Source organism: Ochotona princeps, chromosome 4 (genome assembly GCF_030435755.1).
Source record: "Ochotona princeps isolate mOchPri1 chromosome 4, mOchPri1.hap1, whole genome shotgun sequence".
Lineage (NCBI taxonomy): Eukaryota > Metazoa > Chordata > Mammalia > Lagomorpha > Ochotonidae > Ochotona > Ochotona princeps.
This window is the reverse complement of record NC_080835.1, coordinates 109,483,495-109,504,106: the sequence shown is the minus strand read 5'-3', so window position 1 is coordinate 109,504,106 and position 20,612 is coordinate 109,483,495. Positions and strand designations below refer to the sequence as shown.

General features: G+C 45.6%; 1 protein-coding gene across 4 annotated transcripts in view; it reads left to right on the top strand.

The window, feature by feature from the left end:
• APLP2 (amyloid beta precursor like protein 2) overlaps window positions 1-20,612 on the top strand; it is an 89,402-nt gene that overhangs the window by 61,926 nt on the left and 6,864 nt on the right. For 2 of the 4 annotated variants that reach the window (XM_036494640.2, XM_004593279.4), the window contains exons 4-13: window positions 5,595-5,707; window positions 6,659-6,828; window positions 7,196-7,413; window positions 8,356-8,523; window positions 11,201-11,331; window positions 12,363-12,437; window positions 13,487-13,645; window positions 14,678-14,806; window positions 17,473-17,572; window positions 19,427-19,579. In XM_036494640.2, the coding sequence (XP_036350533.2) occupies window positions 5,595-5,707; window positions 6,659-6,828; window positions 7,196-7,413; window positions 8,356-8,523; window positions 11,201-11,331; window positions 12,363-12,437; window positions 13,487-13,645; window positions 14,678-14,806; window positions 17,473-17,572; window positions 19,427-19,579 (1,416 nt within the window). The remainder of the gene's footprint in view (window positions 1-5,594; window positions 5,708-6,658; window positions 6,829-7,195; window positions 7,414-8,355; window positions 8,524-11,200; window positions 11,332-12,362; window positions 12,438-13,486; window positions 13,646-14,677; window positions 14,807-17,472; window positions 17,573-19,426; window positions 19,580-20,612) is intronic. The other 2 variants (XM_036494642.2, XM_004593280.4) reach the window with 1 other exon arrangement.

The following is a 20,612-nucleotide window of genomic DNA, read 5'->3' as shown; positions in this document are numbered from 1 at the left end:
ATTGACTGGGATAATACTCTGCTAGCTCTGTCTTCAGACCAGAGAGGGTATACCTAAGAAGCCGTTGGACTTGACTGGACAATAAGATGCTGGACTCTATGTTTGGTGTATGCTTGCAATGGGGGAATCTCAACTGAACTTGAGCTGTGGTTATGCAACAAGGTGGAGGAATCCACCATGGTGGGAGGGTTTGGGGAGGGGTGGGAGAACCCAAGTATCTATGTAACTGTGTCACATAATACAATGTAATTAATGAAGTTAAATAATAAAAAAAAAAAAAAACAAAAAAACACAATGTATGTAACTCGAAACTTTTTTCACCAAAATAGACTTATATGTGAATTAATTTTCCATGAAATTTTGAAGTATCTTTGTGTGTGATTGGACCAAGAGTTTCAACTTGAATAAAGTGCAATAAATAACAAAAAAAAAAAAAAAAAGAAGTGGTTGTAGTAGTACTAAAAGACAGTGACTTAGCGAACCTATGGCTGGTTTTATTTTCATTGGAGATTCAGATAGATGTGAAAACTATCCAGAAAACTATTCTAGTATCTACTTTTTTTAAAAAAAAAAAGATTTATTTATTTTTATTGGAAAGGCAGATGTGCAGAGAGGAGGAGAAACAGAGAGGAAGATCTTCTGTCCAATGATTCACTCCCCAAGCAACTGCAACGGCTGGAGCTGAGCCGATCCGAAGCCAGGAGCCAGGAGCTTCTTCCCGGTCTCCCATGTGGGTGCAGGGTCGCAAAGCTTTGGGCAGTCCTCGACTGCTCTCCCAGGCCACAAGCAGGGAGCTGGATGGGAAGCTGGGCCACTGGGCCATATGGGATCCTGGCGTGTTGAGGATGATGACTTTAACTGCTACGCTATTGTGCTGGGCCCTCTAGTATCTACTTTAAAGCAGAAGTTAGTCTCAACAACTTCGGAAACCTCTCCAACAATTGTATCTCCGTATGTTAGGGCAACTTGCTCTGCTTCTATACTCTTCAAGTCTCCGGTTTCTGAATTCACAATAGCTCAGCCGCAGTTCGTCCTGGTTTCCAGAATGGAGCCTGTGCAGGTGGAGGTTTCTGTTCCACATCTTCTCAGAGCCTTCTTGACCTCACAGATGCCAGGGGCAGACTGCAGGCCTCATTCCACCTGGTAACAGCTCCCAGATCATGTGACTGCAGTGTGTTCCTGTTCACAGCTGGTGAATGCTTCAGGAGCAGGTTTATTTATACATACGGGTGTTGGTGGCAGGGCTTCCCCAAGTATATAACAGCCTTTGTTATCCTGAAAGGAGTTTCAGCAGTTCTGAAAGGCTGGAAGAGATGGGTGTGATTGTAAAATATGTGGTTTAATGTTTTATAGGGGAATCTCTTGGTTATGTAACCGTACTCTTTAAATACACAGAGTGAACAGAAGCTGGAGAAAATAACAGTAGAAATGATATCTTGTAGGTTAGATTTCACTCTGTTGCCCTGCGCCTTGATCAGTACAGCACTTGGTTTTTGTTGGTTAAGTGACTTTGAAATCATAGTCACTATATTGTACTAAATTGATGATTATTACAAACTTAAAATGAGACCAAGCCATTTTCATTGTTCTGTGGAAGAGTGATAGTCTTTTGCCCGGACTAATTTTTTCCCCGTGGGAGCTTCTGATAAACAGTTGTAACAAGGGCCAAAGGTAGTAGTGAAATGATAGAACGGATGCTGCGATTGTAATATGTTTCCTGTTTTAGTTTACTTTTTAGAAAAAAGTTTGCAGTGGGAATAGAGAGCAAAAACGGTCATTTCCCAGCTTCTGCACTTAGTCTAAGTCGTGGTTAACATTAGTGTGCATAGAGAATAGGTTTTATCTTTGGACACATGGAAATTTTTTTTTTACCTAAATGGAATTAGATGCCTTTTTAAAAAGATATTTTTTTATTTGAAAGGCAGAGTTAGAGAGGAGAAAGTGAATCCTCTGATTCACTCCCCAATGGTTGCAGTGACCAGAGCCTCTTCCAGGTCTCCCTCAAGGTGTAGGTGCCTGAGACCTGAGCCATGCTCTGCTGCTTTCCCAGGTGCATTGGTTAGCGGGGAGCTGGCTCAGCATTGGAGCAGCGGGGACTTGAGAGCCAGTGCCCATATAGGATGCTGGTTCAGTGGGCAAAGGCTTAGCTTGCTAAGCCATGGGGCGGGCCCCTGAGATGACCTTTATTGAGTATCTGGTATGTGCTACTCCTAGGGATATCTCTGAATAAAAGGTAAACAAGGCCTGAAGATCTTAACAAGCCTGAAAGAAGAGGAGTTAGGAATATAACATGTGCTCATTGCTTCTGTTTGCTTTATGATTTTTAAATTACCAAACCATTTTGAAAAATTTGCCATACCAGCTATAGACACAGATGTGAGGCATGTTTCTTCGGACTCTGGTAGTCATTGAACGCATCATTTAGCTGGGTCTTCGCTGATGGGTGTTTGGTTCATTCCTGTTTTTTGGTGTTAATAATAGCTGTTAATAGATATGCTTTGTTAATTTCCTTATGGTATATTTTTAGGTTCAGAATTGTTGAATCAAAGAAGTTTTTAGTTTTTGAGACCTTAATTTATTTCCACCTTTAATGGTGTTAATCCTTTCTGTTCCTGCAGAGGTCAGATTGATTCAATCAGGGAGTGAATTGGTGGCATTATGTTTTAGCATGATAACAGTAATGAATTATTTCATTTATCATTTCTGGCATTTACAAAAGATGTTTTGATTTTAAATTTTATTTGAGTCCTAAAATGTTTCAGGCATCTTTAAAAAGTTGAAATGTAGTATGATGGGCACTCATGAACTCACCAACCAGATTTTAAGTTTTTCACTGCTTCATCTTCTGTTTAATGAGGGTGAAATGTTTGCCCTGGAGGTAAACACCACCCCATTGTTCCTGTGTCATTCTCAAGTGTGTTTCTGTGCTTTGGCCACTCGCAGATGTTGTCTGTGAATGATTTGCTTCTGTCTTGAGGCACTTGAATGGGGCTCTGTACCTGGCCTTTCCACTTCACAGCATTCTGGAATTTTTAAAAGGTGTATTATATATATACATTTAAATAATTAATCTTAACCTGTTCTGTGATACTCCATTATGTTTTAAAAATTTGAATATCCTTACAGAATACATACCCCAGTAGAGAAATTGCTATTTAAATTCTTTGCTATGTTAGAATTGTACAAAATATGAAATTTTACAAATTAAAGTTCATTGGGTGTTGTTCATTATAGATTTATTTGTTTTTTTTTTTTCATTTTATACATTTTCTTTTTTTTTAATTTATTATTTTTAATTCATTAATTACATTGTATTATGTGACACAGTTTCATAGGTACTTGGGTTCTCCCCACCCCTCCCCCAAACCCTCCCACCATGGTGGATTCCTCCACCTTGTTGCATCATTATAGATTTATTTGTAACTGTGGTTATACAGTTTGTGTGAAGCTAGTTACTGAAGACTTTAATGAGCTATTAACATCAACAGTAAAGAGCTAATACTCATTTATGCATTTCTGTCCCTAACTTCTCATATGTCATATTCATTCAGTGGATCATTAAATACAGCCAGATAAGGAACCTAAGATATAGAAAGGCTGAGGATACTACGTGAGAGTTCCTTGCTCATGAAGAATTGCGCTGAGACTGAACCCTGGTGTATGAGTTGTATATATGTTGTCCCCTAAATATGGGCTTTTTATCATCAATTAACAAATGTAAAAATTGCCCACTTCATAGATAATAATGACACTAAACGATGAGTGGATGATTGAGTTACTTTTCCCAGTAGTGGCAGATGCTAGTTTACCAGGCAGCTTTTGTTGATTTTAGACATTGAATGTAAGTCCAGATTGTTGGAAATGCTTGAATAGAACCCTTTGGATCCTCAGGGGCAGAGCTGTGTCTAAGTTCCTTTCCATTGCTGTGTTGGTCTAAAGTGGGGAAATCATCTCCCTGCTGAGCAGCTTCCTCCTGCCACTTGGTGAGTGGGACTGACTCCTGTGGAGGACTGAGTCCTCGGACCTCGTTCAGGTCACGTTACTGCCCTGTACTTTTCCTTGTAAAAAATTCTCAGAGAAGGTGGCATGTGCTATAGTGTGCTATAGTGTGGCAGGATCCTATGCAAGTGCAAGTTGGGAGTCCCAGCTGCTCCGCTTTTGATCCAGCTCCCTGCTATTCCTGGAAAAGCAGCAGCAGGTGTCCCACGTGGGAGACCTGGATAGCTGAGTGGAGTTTTGGGCTCCTGTCTTCTGGTTTTGGCTGGTCCAGCCCTGACTATACATTTGCAGGTGAACCAGTGGACTGAAGACTGGTGTCTCTCTGCGTCACTCTGCCTTTCAAACAAATCTTTAAGAGGGGAAAAAAAAACTTTAGAAGTATTCTGTATGCTTCTGTTTCTCTTATCACTGCACATGTCTCTGAGCTAGGCACACTTGGCCTGTGTTCTTAGGAGACCGCATATGGCATTTGACTGTGCATCAAGATTCCCTTGGGACGTGTGTTCAGAGCAACTGTCAAGTCTTACTGGACTCTGCTGAATCACAGTGTGGGTGACAATCCAGTGATAGACCCGCATTTTAAACTTTATTATGAAATATTATCGAAAGGTACTGATAGCTCTGTAGCTGTTGCCTGGGTGTGTAACAATCACTAACTTAAAAGCCTTTCTTTATCTCTGGCTCAACTCCCACTCACCCTAACCCTTGATTACTTGGGAACAGATCAGATACATTTTTTTCCCCTTGTGAATAATAGCAATGTGTAGTTTGATCCCACCTTTTTATTTTTGAGAATGTTTGCTTTTACCTTCCTTCCCTAGATTCTCTAGTCTTGCGTGATTTGTCTCAGGGAAGGATGGGAGGACGGGAAGATAGTCTGTGGTTTCTAAACTATTGGCAAGTCAATTGGTACTCAACAGTTCAACTCTGAACTTTGGCTTGTATTTCCTGAGATTAGGGGCATTCCCCTATATAATAACAATATAATTGAAGACAATGATATTGTTTTAATAGTCCATATTATCTGTTTGACAGAATGTGCCTGAATTTGGATTTATTTAGGCAGAAATACCATGCAGGTGATAACATATGTGCTAGTTTGTCCATTATTGATGCTGTTAAGTCGATCGCTTGATTAAGGTAGTAGTTTTTGCCAGAGTTTCCCAAATAAAGGACAGTTTTGTAATTTATCGTCCATTGACGATTCCTACCTGCATCAGTTATTTATGATGGTGCCTTATCTAAAGAAATATTTATGAATACCTAGGTATTTTGTTATTAAAACCGGTGCAGGGAGAAATGGGGAAGAAAAAGGCCAGCAGTGGTGTTCATGTGAGGTTGTGGGAAAGTGGAGGTGGTTGTGGGTGGGGGTTCTGCTTGTATTCGTGTCATGTGTTGCTATAGTTCTGAAATGATAATGTAAGGGATTGTGCTCGGAGAAACAGGACATTTCCTGGCATCTTAACTCTGAAGGGAGTTCTTACAACTGTGCAACTGGTCATGATAGTCTACAGTGAGGATCATTGTCACCTTGAATCATGGTCAGATTTGCTTCTGGCGAAAGTGTTTTGTTTGTTTGTTTTTATCCTCCCCAGTGGGTGAATTTGTGAGTGACGTTCTGCTGGTTCCAGAAAAGTGCCAATTTTTCCACAAAGAGCGACTGGAGGTGTGCGAGAACCATCAGCACTGGCACTCCGTGGTCAAGGAGGTAAAGAAACAGTGGGAGAATGTCAGTGTCGCATCTGTTGAAGAGAAAGGGCAGCACTTGTCTTCAAAATCAACCTGCTTTTTAATTTGTGTGCTTTCTCTGTCTCAAAAGTTTACAGTCATTTTCCTGTGCTAAAATACTTGGGAAGTGATTTTGTAGGGCTTCTGAGTATGTGGCAGTTCAGCACCTGAAATTAAGGCTGTTGCAAGGACATTGCATGCTGGAAGCAGCTTGAACTCTAAGGACCATGCAGAATAGCCAGCTCAGTAAGCTGCCCTTACGACACATGCGGTTAAGCTGTTGCTGTGTCTAAATGGCTGCTTCACTTGCAGACCAGCTCCCTGGGAGAGTCGCAGGTGGTGGCTTGTGTTCTGGGGCCTCTGCCACCCATATGGGAGGACAATGTGGAGCTTCTGGATTCTGGCTTTGGCCTGGCCCAGCTCTTGTGATTGTGGCCATTTTGGGAGTGAACCAACAGATTGTCTTTCAAATGAATCTCTAAGACTTAAAAGATTAAAAGTAAGTATCTGCCTGCAGAAAGATCTGGGCCTGCGCTCAGAGAGGAGGACTGGTGGCACGTCATGATTCTGGTAGTGCAGAAGAGCCTTTGTGTCGTCGTCGTACAAGGCTGGTTGTGTTTCTGGGCAGTAGTCTTGGTCTGGTGATGAGTGTGAACTAGTGTTGGCCACCTTCAACTGGGTGATAATCACTGCAGGTTCCCCTTTCCTTCGTCCCCCAGTTTAAGCTTTTGGAATTGCTGATGCAGACATTGTAAGCTAACTAAAATATGTAACTCTTAAAATAGCCTCACCACTTTCGGACAGAAAATTTGTCTGTAGGAGGAACTGTTCGCCAGTGATGTGAGGAGGGTTGCTTTGGGCTGAAGCCCGGGATGGGGAGTGCTGGATTCATGTGGACTGTGTGCTGAGACAGTGTCTGGGTTTCTTGCAGGCGTGTCTGACTCAGGGAATGACCTTATATAGCTATGGCATGCTGCTTCCCTGTGGGGTGGACCAGTTCCACGGCACTGAATATGTGTGCTGCCCTCCAACAAAAGAAAAGGAGGAAGAGGAGGAGGAGGAAGAGGAAGAGGAGGAGGAAGACTATGACATCTATAAAAGGTGAACTTTTGTCCTGAGCTCCGAAATGTTCTGTTAGCTCTTTTGTGAAAGTGGATCAAGTGGGTATCCCCTCGCTAGGCTGCAGATGGCCTGGCTGATACTGCACCCTGGCCCCGGCGAATCCCAGGAGGACTTGTGACTTTGGCCTGCCTGTCATTCCAGGCCGGTGATTGCAGATTCACGCAGTCTGTGGTCATTAACTCTCCCCTTTGCTGATGAAGCTGGGCTGGCCTCCAGCACACAGTTAATGTGAGCTGAGCGTATTTCCTGTCTCTGTTTTTGTGTTTCAGAATAGGGAAGGGAAGTGTGTTGTGCTTTGCGCCTGGGAATTGATGTTAACCTTCCTTGTTTTCATTGTGACCTTTAGTGAATTTCCTACTGAGGCAGATTTGGAAGACTTCACAGAAGCTGCTGTAGAAGAGGAGGATGAGGACGAGGATGACGATGAGGAAGGAGAGGAAGTGGTGGAAGACCGGGATTACTATTATGACAACTTCAAAGGAGATGACTACAATGAGGAGACCCCCACTGAGCCCGGCAGTGAAGGCCCCATTTCTGAAAAGGAGATCACGCACGACGTTAAAGGTAACCATGTAGTTTTTATTTTCCTAGATGTTTGGATTGCATTCCCTACAGGTAAGTCACAGAAGGCAAGTGGCATCTCTGCACTGAAGGATGCGGCTCCAGTGCAGTGGTGGCACCACCCTCGGAGATGGCAGACAAGGCACAGCCAGGATCAGCCGGGCGGAAGTCTGCATTTAGAAAAGGAACCAGGGACTAGAGTGCAGAGGCCGCCCCAACATCCCTCTCAGCACGGGTCTATCACCTGCAGGCCTAACCTTCTCTCTAAGAAGAGCTCTCCTCTTCACTTCTGTCCAAGTCCTGCCCACTTTGCCTTTGTGTGCCAAGTTAGACTGCCCTGTTGGTTCCCATTTGTCACTAAGGTGTCTTCTGACCTACCAGTAGCATGTTGGTGAATACTGGATTTTTCATCTATCTGATTTAAAAACAAGAACTTGTGATAGTCCACAGCCTTTTAAACACAGCCTGCTGTTTGTGTCTATTTCAAACCAATTCAATCTGAGAGATTAGTTAGGACCTAGCCGTTTCTAATCCACTTTGAAAAATAAAGCACACTCCCTTTGCCTATGCTTCAGTGTTTACTGTAGTGTCACACGCCACTTCCAGTGGCCTGCCATCCGCATTGTCTCCTCAGCTCCTTGAAACCACCAAAATAGGCAAATATCTCCCCCTACACAGAGGAACACATGAACCTTACACAGCTGTGTGTGAGACGAGCAGTTCCGCTAGGTCATCATGTGTAGTGATTTAGACTCCATGCAGTGCAGAATATCTCGGTTCCTAAATGTCTGGCTTACCTGGAAAGCAGGCTGTGTGCTCTGAATGCCTGATGTACTGGCGAGCTGAGTAGGCCGGGCCAGTCCTGCCCCCGGCTGGCCTCAAGCACTGTGAAGCATTTGAAGCGACTGCCTCTGTCCTGCTGACACTCTGACCGTTTTCACACAGCTGTCTGCTCCCAGGAGGCCATGACGGGGCCCTGCCGGGCCGTGATGCCTCGTTGGTACTTCGACCTCTCCAAGGGAAAGTGCGTGCGCTTTATATATGGCGGCTGCGGCGGCAACAGGAACAATTTTGAGTCTGAGGATTATTGTGTGGCTGTGTGTAAAGCGATGAGTAAGTCCCGCCTTGCACTGGCCCTGCGCAGCAGCGCTGTCCTGTCCAGCGTTCTGTCTGTCCTGGCCGTCCTTGTGACCACATCTGTGTCGTGTTCCCACCGACTCAGGTGTTCGCTGTGGGTCATTTCTCCCCTCATCTTTGTGCTTCCTAGATCTAGGCTCTGCTTTCCTGTCGGCGGTTGTCAGCTCAGTCCCCGTGTCCCGTGCTCACCGTGCGTCCTGGTGCTGGTGCCCTGCTGCCTTGTTGGTATCGGGGGCAGCATAGCTGGGGGCTTGTTCTTTGTCATCTGCCCTTGGAGTCTGCAAGCCTCCAGGGTGCATTCGTGTCCGTAAGAAAGGCAGGCTCTAGTTGAAAGGCCTCAGCGGATAAGCCGAGTAGCTGCAAGTTCCGTACTCGCTTGGGTCCTGGCTTTGCCTCTCGTTCTTGTCTTTCAACTGTCTTATCGCCGGCTCCTCTACTGCATGCCTCCCAACTGGAGTCCTGCTATCAAAAGGAGCAACAGCAGGAGTCCGTTGGAATCTAGACTATTCAGACAGCTTGCATTGCGCACTCCAGGGAGAGAGCTCCGGGGCCTGGGAGCAGCAGCCTCCTTTCCTGCAATGTTTTGGTGATGCCAGGTCACGCAGACACGCAGGAAGTGCAGGACTGTTTGTGTGTTGTTTGGTCTCAAACTCCCTCAGCTCTGTCAGGTTTACATAAGAAGTAGACTGAAGAACTTCTCTTTTCACCTTTGAAGGACCCCTTCCTCGCCTCTCACCCTCCATGCCCAGCCCATGTGTTGGGGAAAATCCACAGTCATATGGTTTTCCTTGGATCCTAACTTGAAATTCATCAGAATAATGAGTTTCTGCCTGTTCCTTGTATCTATGCTGAAGGTTTTTGGCTTTTGATGTGTGTTTGATTTTTGTTGAATGTCTGTATTGCCATTCTACCGTCTTCCAAAGGATTTTTTTTTTTAATCTTAATATGGTAAGCTGTGAGTGTATCCACTCCTGATGCTGTGCAGTGGAAAGGCTAGTTCTGTTTCACACAGTTAAGAAAGTAACATGAAGTGAGTCCTTAGGGAACTTAGGTAAATGGATTTTGTTCATTCAGGAAAGACTCAGAGGGAAACTACTGTGGTATTTGTTACTGTGTGAAATGTCTCAAAGCAAGCATCAAGAAATCCTTGTTTGAGTTTAGAGACCCCGCTGAGCATGGAGGTGGCAGCCCCAGCCAAAAGGTCAGATAGCTGGTGCTGTGGGAGTGGGAGGTTTGCCCCTGGAGAAGCAGTGTGTTCCTGAGCTGTGGGGCTCCCTGGCTGCAGGACTCTAGGGATCTGGAAGCATCAGGCGTTCGTTCTGGTGGTCACACTGATTTCCCTCTTTGAGGTCAGCAGCTAGCCAGTGCTGGCTTTGTGGGCCTGTCGTTTGCAGCTGACAGAAGTGTGTGGTCTGGCCTGTGCCCTCCTGTCTTCCAAACCAGCCTGAAGAAGTATGTTCTCCTCCCCACAACCCACACACATGCACTTTGTTACCAGGAGGATAGATACAGTGTGTGTTCTGATGTGTTTGGATGGCCAGGCGATGGCCCGCAGCAGCTCTGTCTGCGAGTTCACACCTGCAGCTTGTGTCCCCAGTGGTGTCCACTGAGGCAGGTGGACTTCAGGGCCTGGGGTTCTCCCTTCCTGAAGTTCAGAGGTTAATTAAATACCAGGGCCAAAGAAAAGATGCTTCTGGCAGAAAACCTGTGACTAGAAAATTTGCAGCTTCAGTTGTCAGTTACACAGCTGTTTTAATTATGAATATTCTGCAATCTTGGAATTAAGTTTATTTCTGAATTTAAAATTGGCTGAATTTTTAGATTTACGTTGCATTTAGCTTCCAAAAGTGTGTTCTGATGCAGTAAGCAAGTTACACGTTCTTCCTCTCCAGGGAGTCATGACTGTTTCTCTGGCTATCTTAAGAGGCTGATGGGGTAAGCCACTCACCTTGGCGCTTTCCCTTGCGATGCTGAGCTCTGTGCTCTAGATCTGCAGGGCAGGGTCATCTTCTGATGGCCTTGTGCTGTGGGGGACAACTGGGGAAGTGTATGAAAGGTTCCCTCCCTTCAGCAGAGTTAGTTGGCCCTGTTTGCTGATACTGGGGCTAAAACTCAGAGACACAGCCAAAGGTATTTTGACTTTCACCAGTCAGCCGTATACAAAGGACATTTAGTTAAACCTGTTTCCATAGTAAAGCAGATCTCAAGATAAACTGGAAAGGAGGACCGGAATAGAGTTTTATTAGAGTGCTTGGAAATACTTCTGCATTGCCTGACTTTGGCTCTGGTGTCTGTACTAAGCTATAAGTTAGCTATTTTTTAAGTTGTTAGGTTTTAAACACCAAAGAGAAGATATAAAACGGGCCATAGCTTTTTCTGCCTAAGTGGAATGGCTTTCAGATGCTGATGATGCCAGAGTTGTCAGTAAATCATTATGTTAGCATGATGGCTTGACTGATGGATATTAGGTCAGGAAGATGGCCACTGTAATCTAAGCAAGTGAAGTCTTGGCAGACAGCAGCACTTTCATAGTCCTGCAAGATAAACTGAACTCATCTGCAGATCCCAAGCGTGGTTTTCTTCCTGTAGCACAGTATAGCTTTCACAGTGTGCCCAGCCCTCAAAGACGTCTCCCTGTGCAATTCTGTTTCAGTTCCCCCAACTCCTCTGCCAACCAATGATGTGGATGTGTATTTCGAGACCTCTGCAGATGATAACGAGCATGCTCGCTTCCAGAAGGCTAAGGAGCAGCTGGAAATTCGGCACCGCAATCGCATGGACAGGGTAAGCCTTGGCATGTCCCTTGTCTTTATGGTACCTGGCATTGGGCAGCATGGCTTTCACAGCTGAAGAAGTGACACCATCTCCCTGAAGCGTCATGCCCTCCCCATGTTTTGTGGGACTGCAGTGGCTCTCAAGAGCTTGGGGCACTTGGTTACACCCTGGTTACTCTTCTTTGCCATCATCTTGTCCCCAGTTTTTCTTTTTTCTGATTTTAAAGAAGTAAACTTCACATCATTGCCACAAATAGACTAATAAAATATCATTTGCCATAAAAAGTTAACACTGAAAATATATTAGAGGAAACATCTACTAATCCATTGTAGCCAGATACTGTTGCCTGTGGGAATTTTCTTTCCGTAAAGAGTAGCCTGGCTGTGCATTACAGTGTGTCTGCCTCCTAGATTTGGGTTTGAAGGAAAATTTCTAGTGCTGAGGCCCTAGCTGCCACCAGCATCCTTTGGGAGATGCTTGTTATTTTGTCCATATCAGTCTTCTAAATGTTTATATTAAAAAATTTCCAGAAGGACAGAAGAATGGAGTTTAGAGATTTTCAATACACTACTTCACTCCCCGTCTGGCCACAGGGATCCGGCTCTGAGCAGGCCAAAGCTGGGTCCTCATCTGGGTCTTTCATGTGGATAGCAGGGTCCCACACACTTGAACCATCTTCCCTTGTTTTTCCCAGGCAGTTAGTAAGGAGCAGCTCATATCTGAATGCCGGGAGCATAGGCAGTGACTGTACCTTACGCTACGCTGCCGCAGGGTCAGCTCTTCTCTTCTCTTTTCTTTTTGGGAAGGAGACTAAGGCACAGAGACTTTGAAACGAGCACGCAGGAAGACCATGGAGTTGAGAGGTTAGGTGAGGCCTAGAACCTTCTGAGACAGTATCAACCTTGAGCAGTTCATTGAGGCTATACAACGATTTTTCCTTTGCGCAGCTTCTGGGGTTAGATTCAGTGCCTGGCAGTGCTGTTTGAAAATGGGGGAATAGCTTGAGATGGTTCCCTAATGGTTTCTGACCTTTGTTCTAGGTGAAGAAAGAATGGGAGGAGGCGGAGCTTCAAGCCAAGAACCTTCCCAAAGCAGAGAGGCAGACTCTCATTCAGGTAAGAGCCTGCTCGAGGGGCAGCTCAGTCAGCTCAGGGCCAGAGCCCGGCTCCAGGAAGTGAGGGCCTTGGTAACAATGGGACTGTCACTGGCCTGTGTGTCTTTCTCATCTCTGGTGTCACTCACCTGTGGAAGATAGAAACCAGGTTACTCACACACTCCATTGACCTGGAAAGACCTTAGCTCAGCTGCCGTCTGTGAATTCTGCTCACCTGACTGAAGTCATCTCTTGTCCTCATTCTTAACCTGTGATTTACTTTACAACAGGATTGAATCATTTCATCTTTGTAGGCTAACAAGTCCAAAAAACAGAAAACAGAGATCTCTGATGCAAGTTTGTTTCTCAGTGTGTCAGAATGCCCCCTTGTTACCATAATGGTGACCAGCATCTCCCTAGAGGACAGTGTTGTTAAGGAGAGGGATGATAATATGAAAAATGCATTTGGTTCTCCCTTTTAAATCACAACTGCAGTCTTTCTTAGGATGTTGACACTTGTAAATGGAAGGTTGTGGGTTTTTTTACTCAAAGAAAATTGGGTTTTATTGCCTATATAAACTAGTGCAGCTGAAGCAGAGAAACTTAGTTCAGCAGCCTGATTAAACCCTTGCTGTGAAGCTGGCCAGGCACTTCACAGACAACTTGTCCTTCGTGACTTTGAAATTAGTGATTCAGCATCGCCCACCATATTCCTGGTGAGGTTCAAAACGTGGCTCCTAAACTCAGCCGCTTGCCATGTGGGAAATGGGCAGTGTTCTTTTTCTTGTAGCCCAGGTGGAGAAGCCAGGCTTTGGGATTGCTGCATACTTTCAGTTACAGAACTACTAAGGAGTCTTTCTGCCACCGCAGCTGAGCTTGCTTGCTGTAGGTTAGGAAGCAGTTGTCCCGATGGGAAGGAGTGTGCGGTGTGATTGTGGCCTCGTGGCGCTTCTCTGAGTTGGTTGCTGACTTACAGACGCTGGACCAAGGAAAAGCTTCGGGGCTAGGGTTGCTTCTTGGAATTCCTCCTGGTGCCACAAGTAGTTACATTGCTCTCCCTGCCTCACCTAGCACTTCCAAGCCATGGTTAAAGCTTTAGAGAAGGAAGCAGCGAGTGAGAAGCAGCAGCTGGTAGAAACGCACCTGGCGCGAGTGGAAGCCATGCTGAACGATCGGCGGCGGATGGCTCTGGAGAATTACCTGGCTGCCCTGCAGTCCGACCCCCCACGGGTGAGTCCACGCATGGCCCAGTGTGCCCGGTCCTAAAGCAGTATACATGTGGAACAGTGTGTGACCTTCGGGTTGGTAAAAACTCCATTTCTATGACAGGTTCTGGCAAAGCTGAAGTTAAGGGAAGAGGACCAGGGAAGGCATTATTTGTAATAGCCACCTCTCTGAGCCTAGCAGCATATTGCTTTCTGCCTTCCTAGACCATTTGTGATATGAAAGTCTTTCATGCTAGAAAAACATAATCGCAGTGTATTGTTTAGTAATCATCCAATTATTGGCTTTTCAGTGGTAGCCATTCAAAGAATGATCTGTGCATTCTATGAGTGGAGGCTTTTGAACCAGTTACATTCTGAAGTAAGATTATAAATAAAAGCATTGAAGTAATTTATATTGAATCCTTTGTGTGAGTGTTTGCAAGCTTTTCTGTGCCTGAGCTGCAACCTGCCACTGGGAGACATTGGAAAGAGGACTGTATCCAGTGTCTTCTCCGGGTGATGTAGGGACTGCCTGGCTTGGAGCGCGATGTCAGAGCCCTGAGCCGGGAAGCAGGACTGATCAGCGGGCTATGGGCCAGGGAGCATCAAGCAGACAGTGTAACTTTGGAACATAGATGTCGTTACTTTAGTTGGAAAACTAGTTTCTCATTACTTGATAATCTAAAAAAAGTTTAAGGCTCCGTCCTTCATTTTTGTGTTTAAGCTTTAGATTATTTCTTTCTTTTCTTTTTCTTTTTTAAAGAATTTATTTGAAAGGCAAAGAAAGCCAGACACACGTTCCCATGTGCTGGTTCATTCCCCGGATGCAGGCATTTAGTCCTGGTCCTGATGGGGCTGGCAGTGACATCTGCTGCTGCCTTCCAGAAAGCTGGAAATGGGGAGCATAAATCCAGCCATACAGTACAGGATGCCAGAATGCCAAGCAGGGCCTGAACTCCTGCCAGATGCCCGCACTGTGACCTACTGCAGCTTTGCTTTTCCTGCCTGTTTTCAGTTTTCTAGTCTCTGGATACTAAGACGTCTGTTTGTCCTGCAGCCATATCGCATTCTCCACGCCTTGCGGCGATATGTCCGTGCTGAGAACAAAGATCGGCTACACACCATCCGTCATTACCAGCATGTGTTGGCTGTTGACCCAGAAAAGGCTGCCCAGATGAAATCACAGGTATCCTACACAGTGTGTTCACAGAGAGTTACTACCATGGCTGCAGTGGAGCAGAATGGCTAATGATCCTTAGAAGATGAGGTTTGATTTGCAAACGTGTTTGGTATATGAATTGATTATCGCAGAGGTGCTTACTTTACAAATATCTTTTCCATATTTACTTTTTTTTTTAGGTTTATTTATTTTTATTGGAAAGGCAAATTCGTAGAAAAAAGAAAAGACAAAAATTCATCCTTTGGTGCACTCCCCAAGTGGCTGCAATGACCAGAGCTGAGCCGATCTGAAGCCAGGAGCCAAGAGCTTCTTCTGGCTGTCCCATGCAGGTGCAGGGTCCCAAGGCTTTGGGCCATTCTCTACTGCTTTCTTAGGCCACAAGCAGGGAGCTGGATGGGAAGTGGAGCAGCCAGGACACAAACTGGCATCCATATGGGGTCCCGGTGCTTGTAAGGGGAGGATTAGCCAGTTGAGTCTTCACACTGGACCCTTCCATACTTATTTTTAAAGATTTAATTATTTATTTGAAAGGCAGTGCATCAGAGGGAAAGGTAGATCTTCCATCCTCTACTTCCAGAGTGGTCACGAGAGCTGGAGCTGAGCCAGGAACTCTGGGTCTCCCACCTGGGTGCAGGGGTCCACGTGCAATAGCAGGGAGCTGCATTAGGGAACAGCAGGTACTCAAACCAGCACGCCAATATGGGATGCCAAAGGAGTCGCATGCTATAGCTTAGCCTACACCACAGTGCTGGCCCCTCCGTGCTTTTTTATATTAAGTAATTATGTCCTTAAGTTTACTAAAATGATCGATTATATTGAAGAAATCTAATTCTAAATTGGTTTTTATGTCAGTTTATTTTTAATTAAGGAATGGTCAGAATTACTATTTGAAATCCTTTTATAGGTAAATGTATATGATCTTAAAAATTGGCCTCCTAGTTTGATGCCTTATGATTTTTGTTTGGGTACATTGCCTGTATTTGTGGAGGTTTTTTCCCATGTTGAGTCCAGCTTGACTTCACAATCATCTCTGGAGTTTTTCTTTCTCATTTTAGAGTTGTCCATATTTTGAGTTTTACTTTATTCTGCTCATAGAAAATTAGCATGCCTACCAGGTTGTTGGCTTCCTTTTAAACTCGGCCTACTTGTTTTCCTAGAGGGCTTTGTGATGTAAAAATCACAGATACTCATCTGATTTTTCAAGGCGAGAGTGCTGTGCTGACTGCAAGGGGCCCCTGTGGCAGTGTCCACTGGCAACACCATTGGCCGCCCTTCTTCCCAGCATGCCGTGTGTGTGCTGGGACCGGAAGGGAAGCCCAGCTCTGCCAAAGCTTGGCTGCTGAAGTACAGTAGCCTTTTGCCTGTTCTCTGTTCTGTTATTTAAACATGAGAAAATCCTGAGCGTTTTCAGCCTTTAATTTGTGCCATGTGCGGTTGCCTGGATACCAGTAATAAGGTGCTTTTACCCCTCAGGATGACTTGGGATAGCTTGGATGTTCACTATCCTAATTGCTAATATTGTATCCTGTGGTTCTTGTCCCCCTGTGGCTACACGAACCATCCTTCCTCAAATGGCCCTTTAATTCATCCGGGGAAGTATAACAGTGTCAACACGTGCTGGGACTGTGAGTGGTGCATTGCAGTTCCATTTGTGTGGTTTTTTTTTTTTTTTTTTTTTTTCCTCCAAGGCCCTCATTCTTGCATTTTCCCATCAATTTGCTTGATTGACAGAATGGCAAATATAAAATTAAATTGCTTTCATCCTGGCTTTTAAAGGTCAGAAAGACATCAATCTGTAATAAAAGCATCTTTCCATTTAACTTTTTTTTTTTCCATTTTGATCCTTCATGTTAAATGGCTTCAGGCTCACATAATTAATCCACTGGCTTAGAGCACCCTCTTTAGGAAACACTCAGTAACTGCAACTTTACTGTGTGTGTGTGTATGAGCAGCACCCTGTTGCCTCGCTATGTCATAAATGTGGTATTAACCCAGATCTTTTGATGCTACTCTGAAAGTCTCTAAAAATAAAGAGCCGTCTTTCACTGGCTTTCTTGGTTGTGGTAGTGGTGAGCAGCCTTGGAGCTTTCATGTTGAAAAGGTAACCTTGATATGAACAGTGACAGGTATCCTCAAACACCCCCTCAGATCGGGTATTTTCGTATGCCAAGCTTTCCAGAGACCAGTTTGCCAGCAGGAATAAATTAGTCCTGTTCTTGAATCTAGTCTGATTTTAAGCACTTGCTTCACTGCGGTCCCCTTTCACCCCAAGTCTACCTCTTAGCCAGAGACTTGTCTTCTTACCCCTTTAATCTCACAAGTGGCAAAAATTAACTCCTCCACTGAGTAAAGCCTTCTTTTATTGTCCAGCTTTGTGCAAATTAGAGTTCTTTCTAGTTCTTTATAGTAAATGTCCTGTAACAGGCTAGTGGACCTGAATTCTAACCGTCAGCGAATCCTCATGTTATACTCTTAAGTTCAGTTAGGACATGCCCGTACACTTAGTTAGTCAGTGAGTATGACTTGGGAAATGAGACATTTCCTCCAGGCAGCTGCCTTGCTGAATGCTATACAGTGGTCTTTCCAAAAGTGTGTGTATGTTTGTGGCTGCAAATTCCTCTGGCCTGGCCGTTTCTAGTGACAGGACCTCTGTGCCCTAACTCTGCTTCCAGGTGATGACCCATCTCCATGTTATTGAAGAAAGGAGGAACCAGAGCCTCTCTCTTCTCTACAAAGTCCCTTACGTGGCCCAAGAAATTCAAGAGGAAATTGGTGGGTACTGACTGGGTCAGGTGGGACTTCTAGTATAGGCCGGGGGTGATGACCAGGCAGAATTGGAGGCCAGACTGGTGAAGTTGGGCATAGCACACCAGGAGCTTGACAAGGGCAAGAAAAAGGAAGGACAGGTGTACTGGCCAGGAGCCACAGAGCCTTGAGTTTCATTGACCTTCATTCACTCTATTAGCCAGGGGAAAATCTAGAGTGTGAAATTGCAAGGGGTGGGGAAGTTTCCTGTTACCACCCCATCCCTCCAATTGCTGGTGTATTTCAAAACATCCTGTTTACACAAATTCTTACCTCCTCTCCCTCTCCCAGTCTTGATCTTTCTAATTTATTCTGTGAATACTATCATGTCTGCTGTGCATCACAGAATCAGAGTAAAATGATGTACCTGCACACAGGACCTGCTGCAGTTCCTGGTACATTCAGAGAGGGGTCTGCCCCTGGGAGGTGACAACCTGGTTCTGAATGCTAAGTGGGAGCCACTTACACAGCCAGGGAAGCACACACCTAGCTGGGCGGAAACTGCTGTTCAGAAGACCTAGAGTGGAAGCAAGTGACATTTGAGCTGGTTGATGTGGTGAGGATATGGTGAAGGGACCATGAAATTGAGGAGCTTGAAGTTCATTCTGGAGCAACGCAAGGCTGCTAAAGGGCTGTAAGTTGGGGAGTGATTAGGTCTAGAACTTTTTCTAAAAGATCTCGTATATTTGAAAGGCAGTATTACAGAGAGAGGGAGAAATGGGCCTTCCATCCACAGTTCACCACTCGTACCAGATTATTGCAATGCCCAGAGCTGAGCTGATTTAAATCCAGGAGCTTCTTCCAGGTCTCTGATGTAGGTGCAGGGGCCCAAGCACTTGGACCACCCTCTGTTGCTCTCCCAGGAGCATTAGCAGGGAGCTGGGTTGGAAGTGAAGCAGCCGGGATTTGAACTGGTGCCCGTATGGAGTGCTGTCACTGCAGGTAGAAGCTTTTACTTGCTGCAAGAATATTCTTTTAAAAAGAACATAAACTGAAAATTTTTTTTGAAAAAGTTCACTTGGCATCTGTGTGAATTGGCTAACATTGTAACCAGACAGAAAGCAATTTAAACAATCCAGGAGAGTGATGACGGGTGTGCACAGCAAGGATTACAATGGAGCTGGGAGCCATGTCTGCTAAGGCACGTTCTAGGGGGCTTGAAGGGGCATGTATCCAGGGTGCATTCAGGGTTGCATTGGGAGCAGCTGAGGTGGTGGTGAAGGTGGTGGTACCAGCATATCCTGACAGTTCCTTTTCTGTATGCAGAAACAACACTCACTGTTTTTGGGCACGAAACGGAGGTCTAGGGTGGTCTGACTGGAGACTGACACAGAGGTCAGGCAGTAGGCACAGGACCCTGGTGGAGCCAGGGTGGGATCAGGGAGACAGGACATGGAGTTGCAGTTTTGTTGGAGGAGTACTCTGGAGGCAGGATCTACAGCAGGGGGAACAGTTGGTGCTGTTGAATTTGGATATCTGACAGCTTGCTAGGGCTGGATTTTAGGTGTTCCAATCAATAGGGAAAAGCATGGAAAGTAATGGGGTGTGTTCATTTGCATGACCTTGATAATCATTTCACAATAGATGCTGATATCATGACATTACATTGTGCTCCTTAAATGTATATAGGAAAAATAACTAGCATTGAAAGAGGCCTTTGAGGTGTGGAATACCTGTGAAGATCAGGGAGTCAGAGAGTTTGGTGGCTTCGGGTCACCCTCTCACCAAAGCTCATACCTCCAGATGATGAGTATTAACCCTTTTTGAAGCATGCGCATCCTTCTGAAAGCTGCCATGGCAATCCCCTGCTGTCTTTGCCAGATGAGCTGCTTCAGGAACAGCGTGCACACATGGACCAGTTCACTGCCTCCATCTCAGAGAACCCCGTGGACGTCCGGGTGAGCTCAGAGGAGAGCGAGGAGGTGCCACCGTTCTACCCTTTCCATCCCTTTCCAGCCTTGCCTGAGAACGAAGGTGTGTATGACTGGCCGTCTTGTTCTTGTCTGGGCGATGGGAGAAGACGAAATGAAAACGTGCAAGTCGCTCTTGTGAAACCTGCTCGAGTTGAGGGGAGTGTGTCCGGGTGCGAGCTGAGGGAAGGGAGCTGGGGTTCATCAGACACCAGCTGTGTAAGCTATCCAGCAGCTGCTAGGAGGTAGTTGGTGTCACCAGGAAGTTAGGATTGCTTGTCCCTCTTTGTAGACAGTTGCCTCAAGCCCACTGTGTTCTTCAGTTGTGCGGTGCCCTTTGCATGCTGGTCACTTTGCAGTGTGAATAGTACCCTCGTGGTATACCCCTTGCTCTAATGGGCTTGGGAAGTAGGTAGTGGGAACACGGAACAGGTGACATGACTGGCTCAGGGTCACATCTCTGACACAGTGGCGTGAGAGGCTGTGTGTCCTCTGAGTCTCGGTCAGGACTGCCTTCTGTTCCCTTGCTGCTTCTCGGCATCTGAACTTATTTCCAAAAGCTGTGAGTCTGCACCAGAAATAAACAGACTGCTGAGACCTGTGTGGTAATCAGATCTCCTGAGCTGCGGGAGCTGCTAATGGCGGCAGTGGTCAGAGTAGCTCACCTCCAGAGACCTTGTCATAGCCAGCTCTAGCTAAGCCTTGTACATGGATGAGCTCACAGATGCTCAGATAACCCTTTTAGGTAGGCACTTGAAGCATCTGTATTTGGGGATCCTGAGGTTTAGAGAGGTGAAGTTACTTCCCTGGGCCATGTTGCTTGTAGGTTTGAACTCAGGTGGTGCAGTCCTGCAGTCAGTATAGGACTCATCGCCTACCTCTGATTGCATGTAGCCCTGGAACAGACCTGAGGAAGGTGCTAGCTTTGGAAGAGGGGGCGGGCGGGGAGCAGGGGGAGCACAGTGCATACCCTCTAAGCCCACAAAGCCCACAGAATTTCTGTCTTGTAGACGTGCTTTCTCGGAGCACTTGACTCTCCAGTAAGAAGAACAGAGAAAGTGGCTGACACCTAACTACTTGCCCTTCCCAGTTCCAAG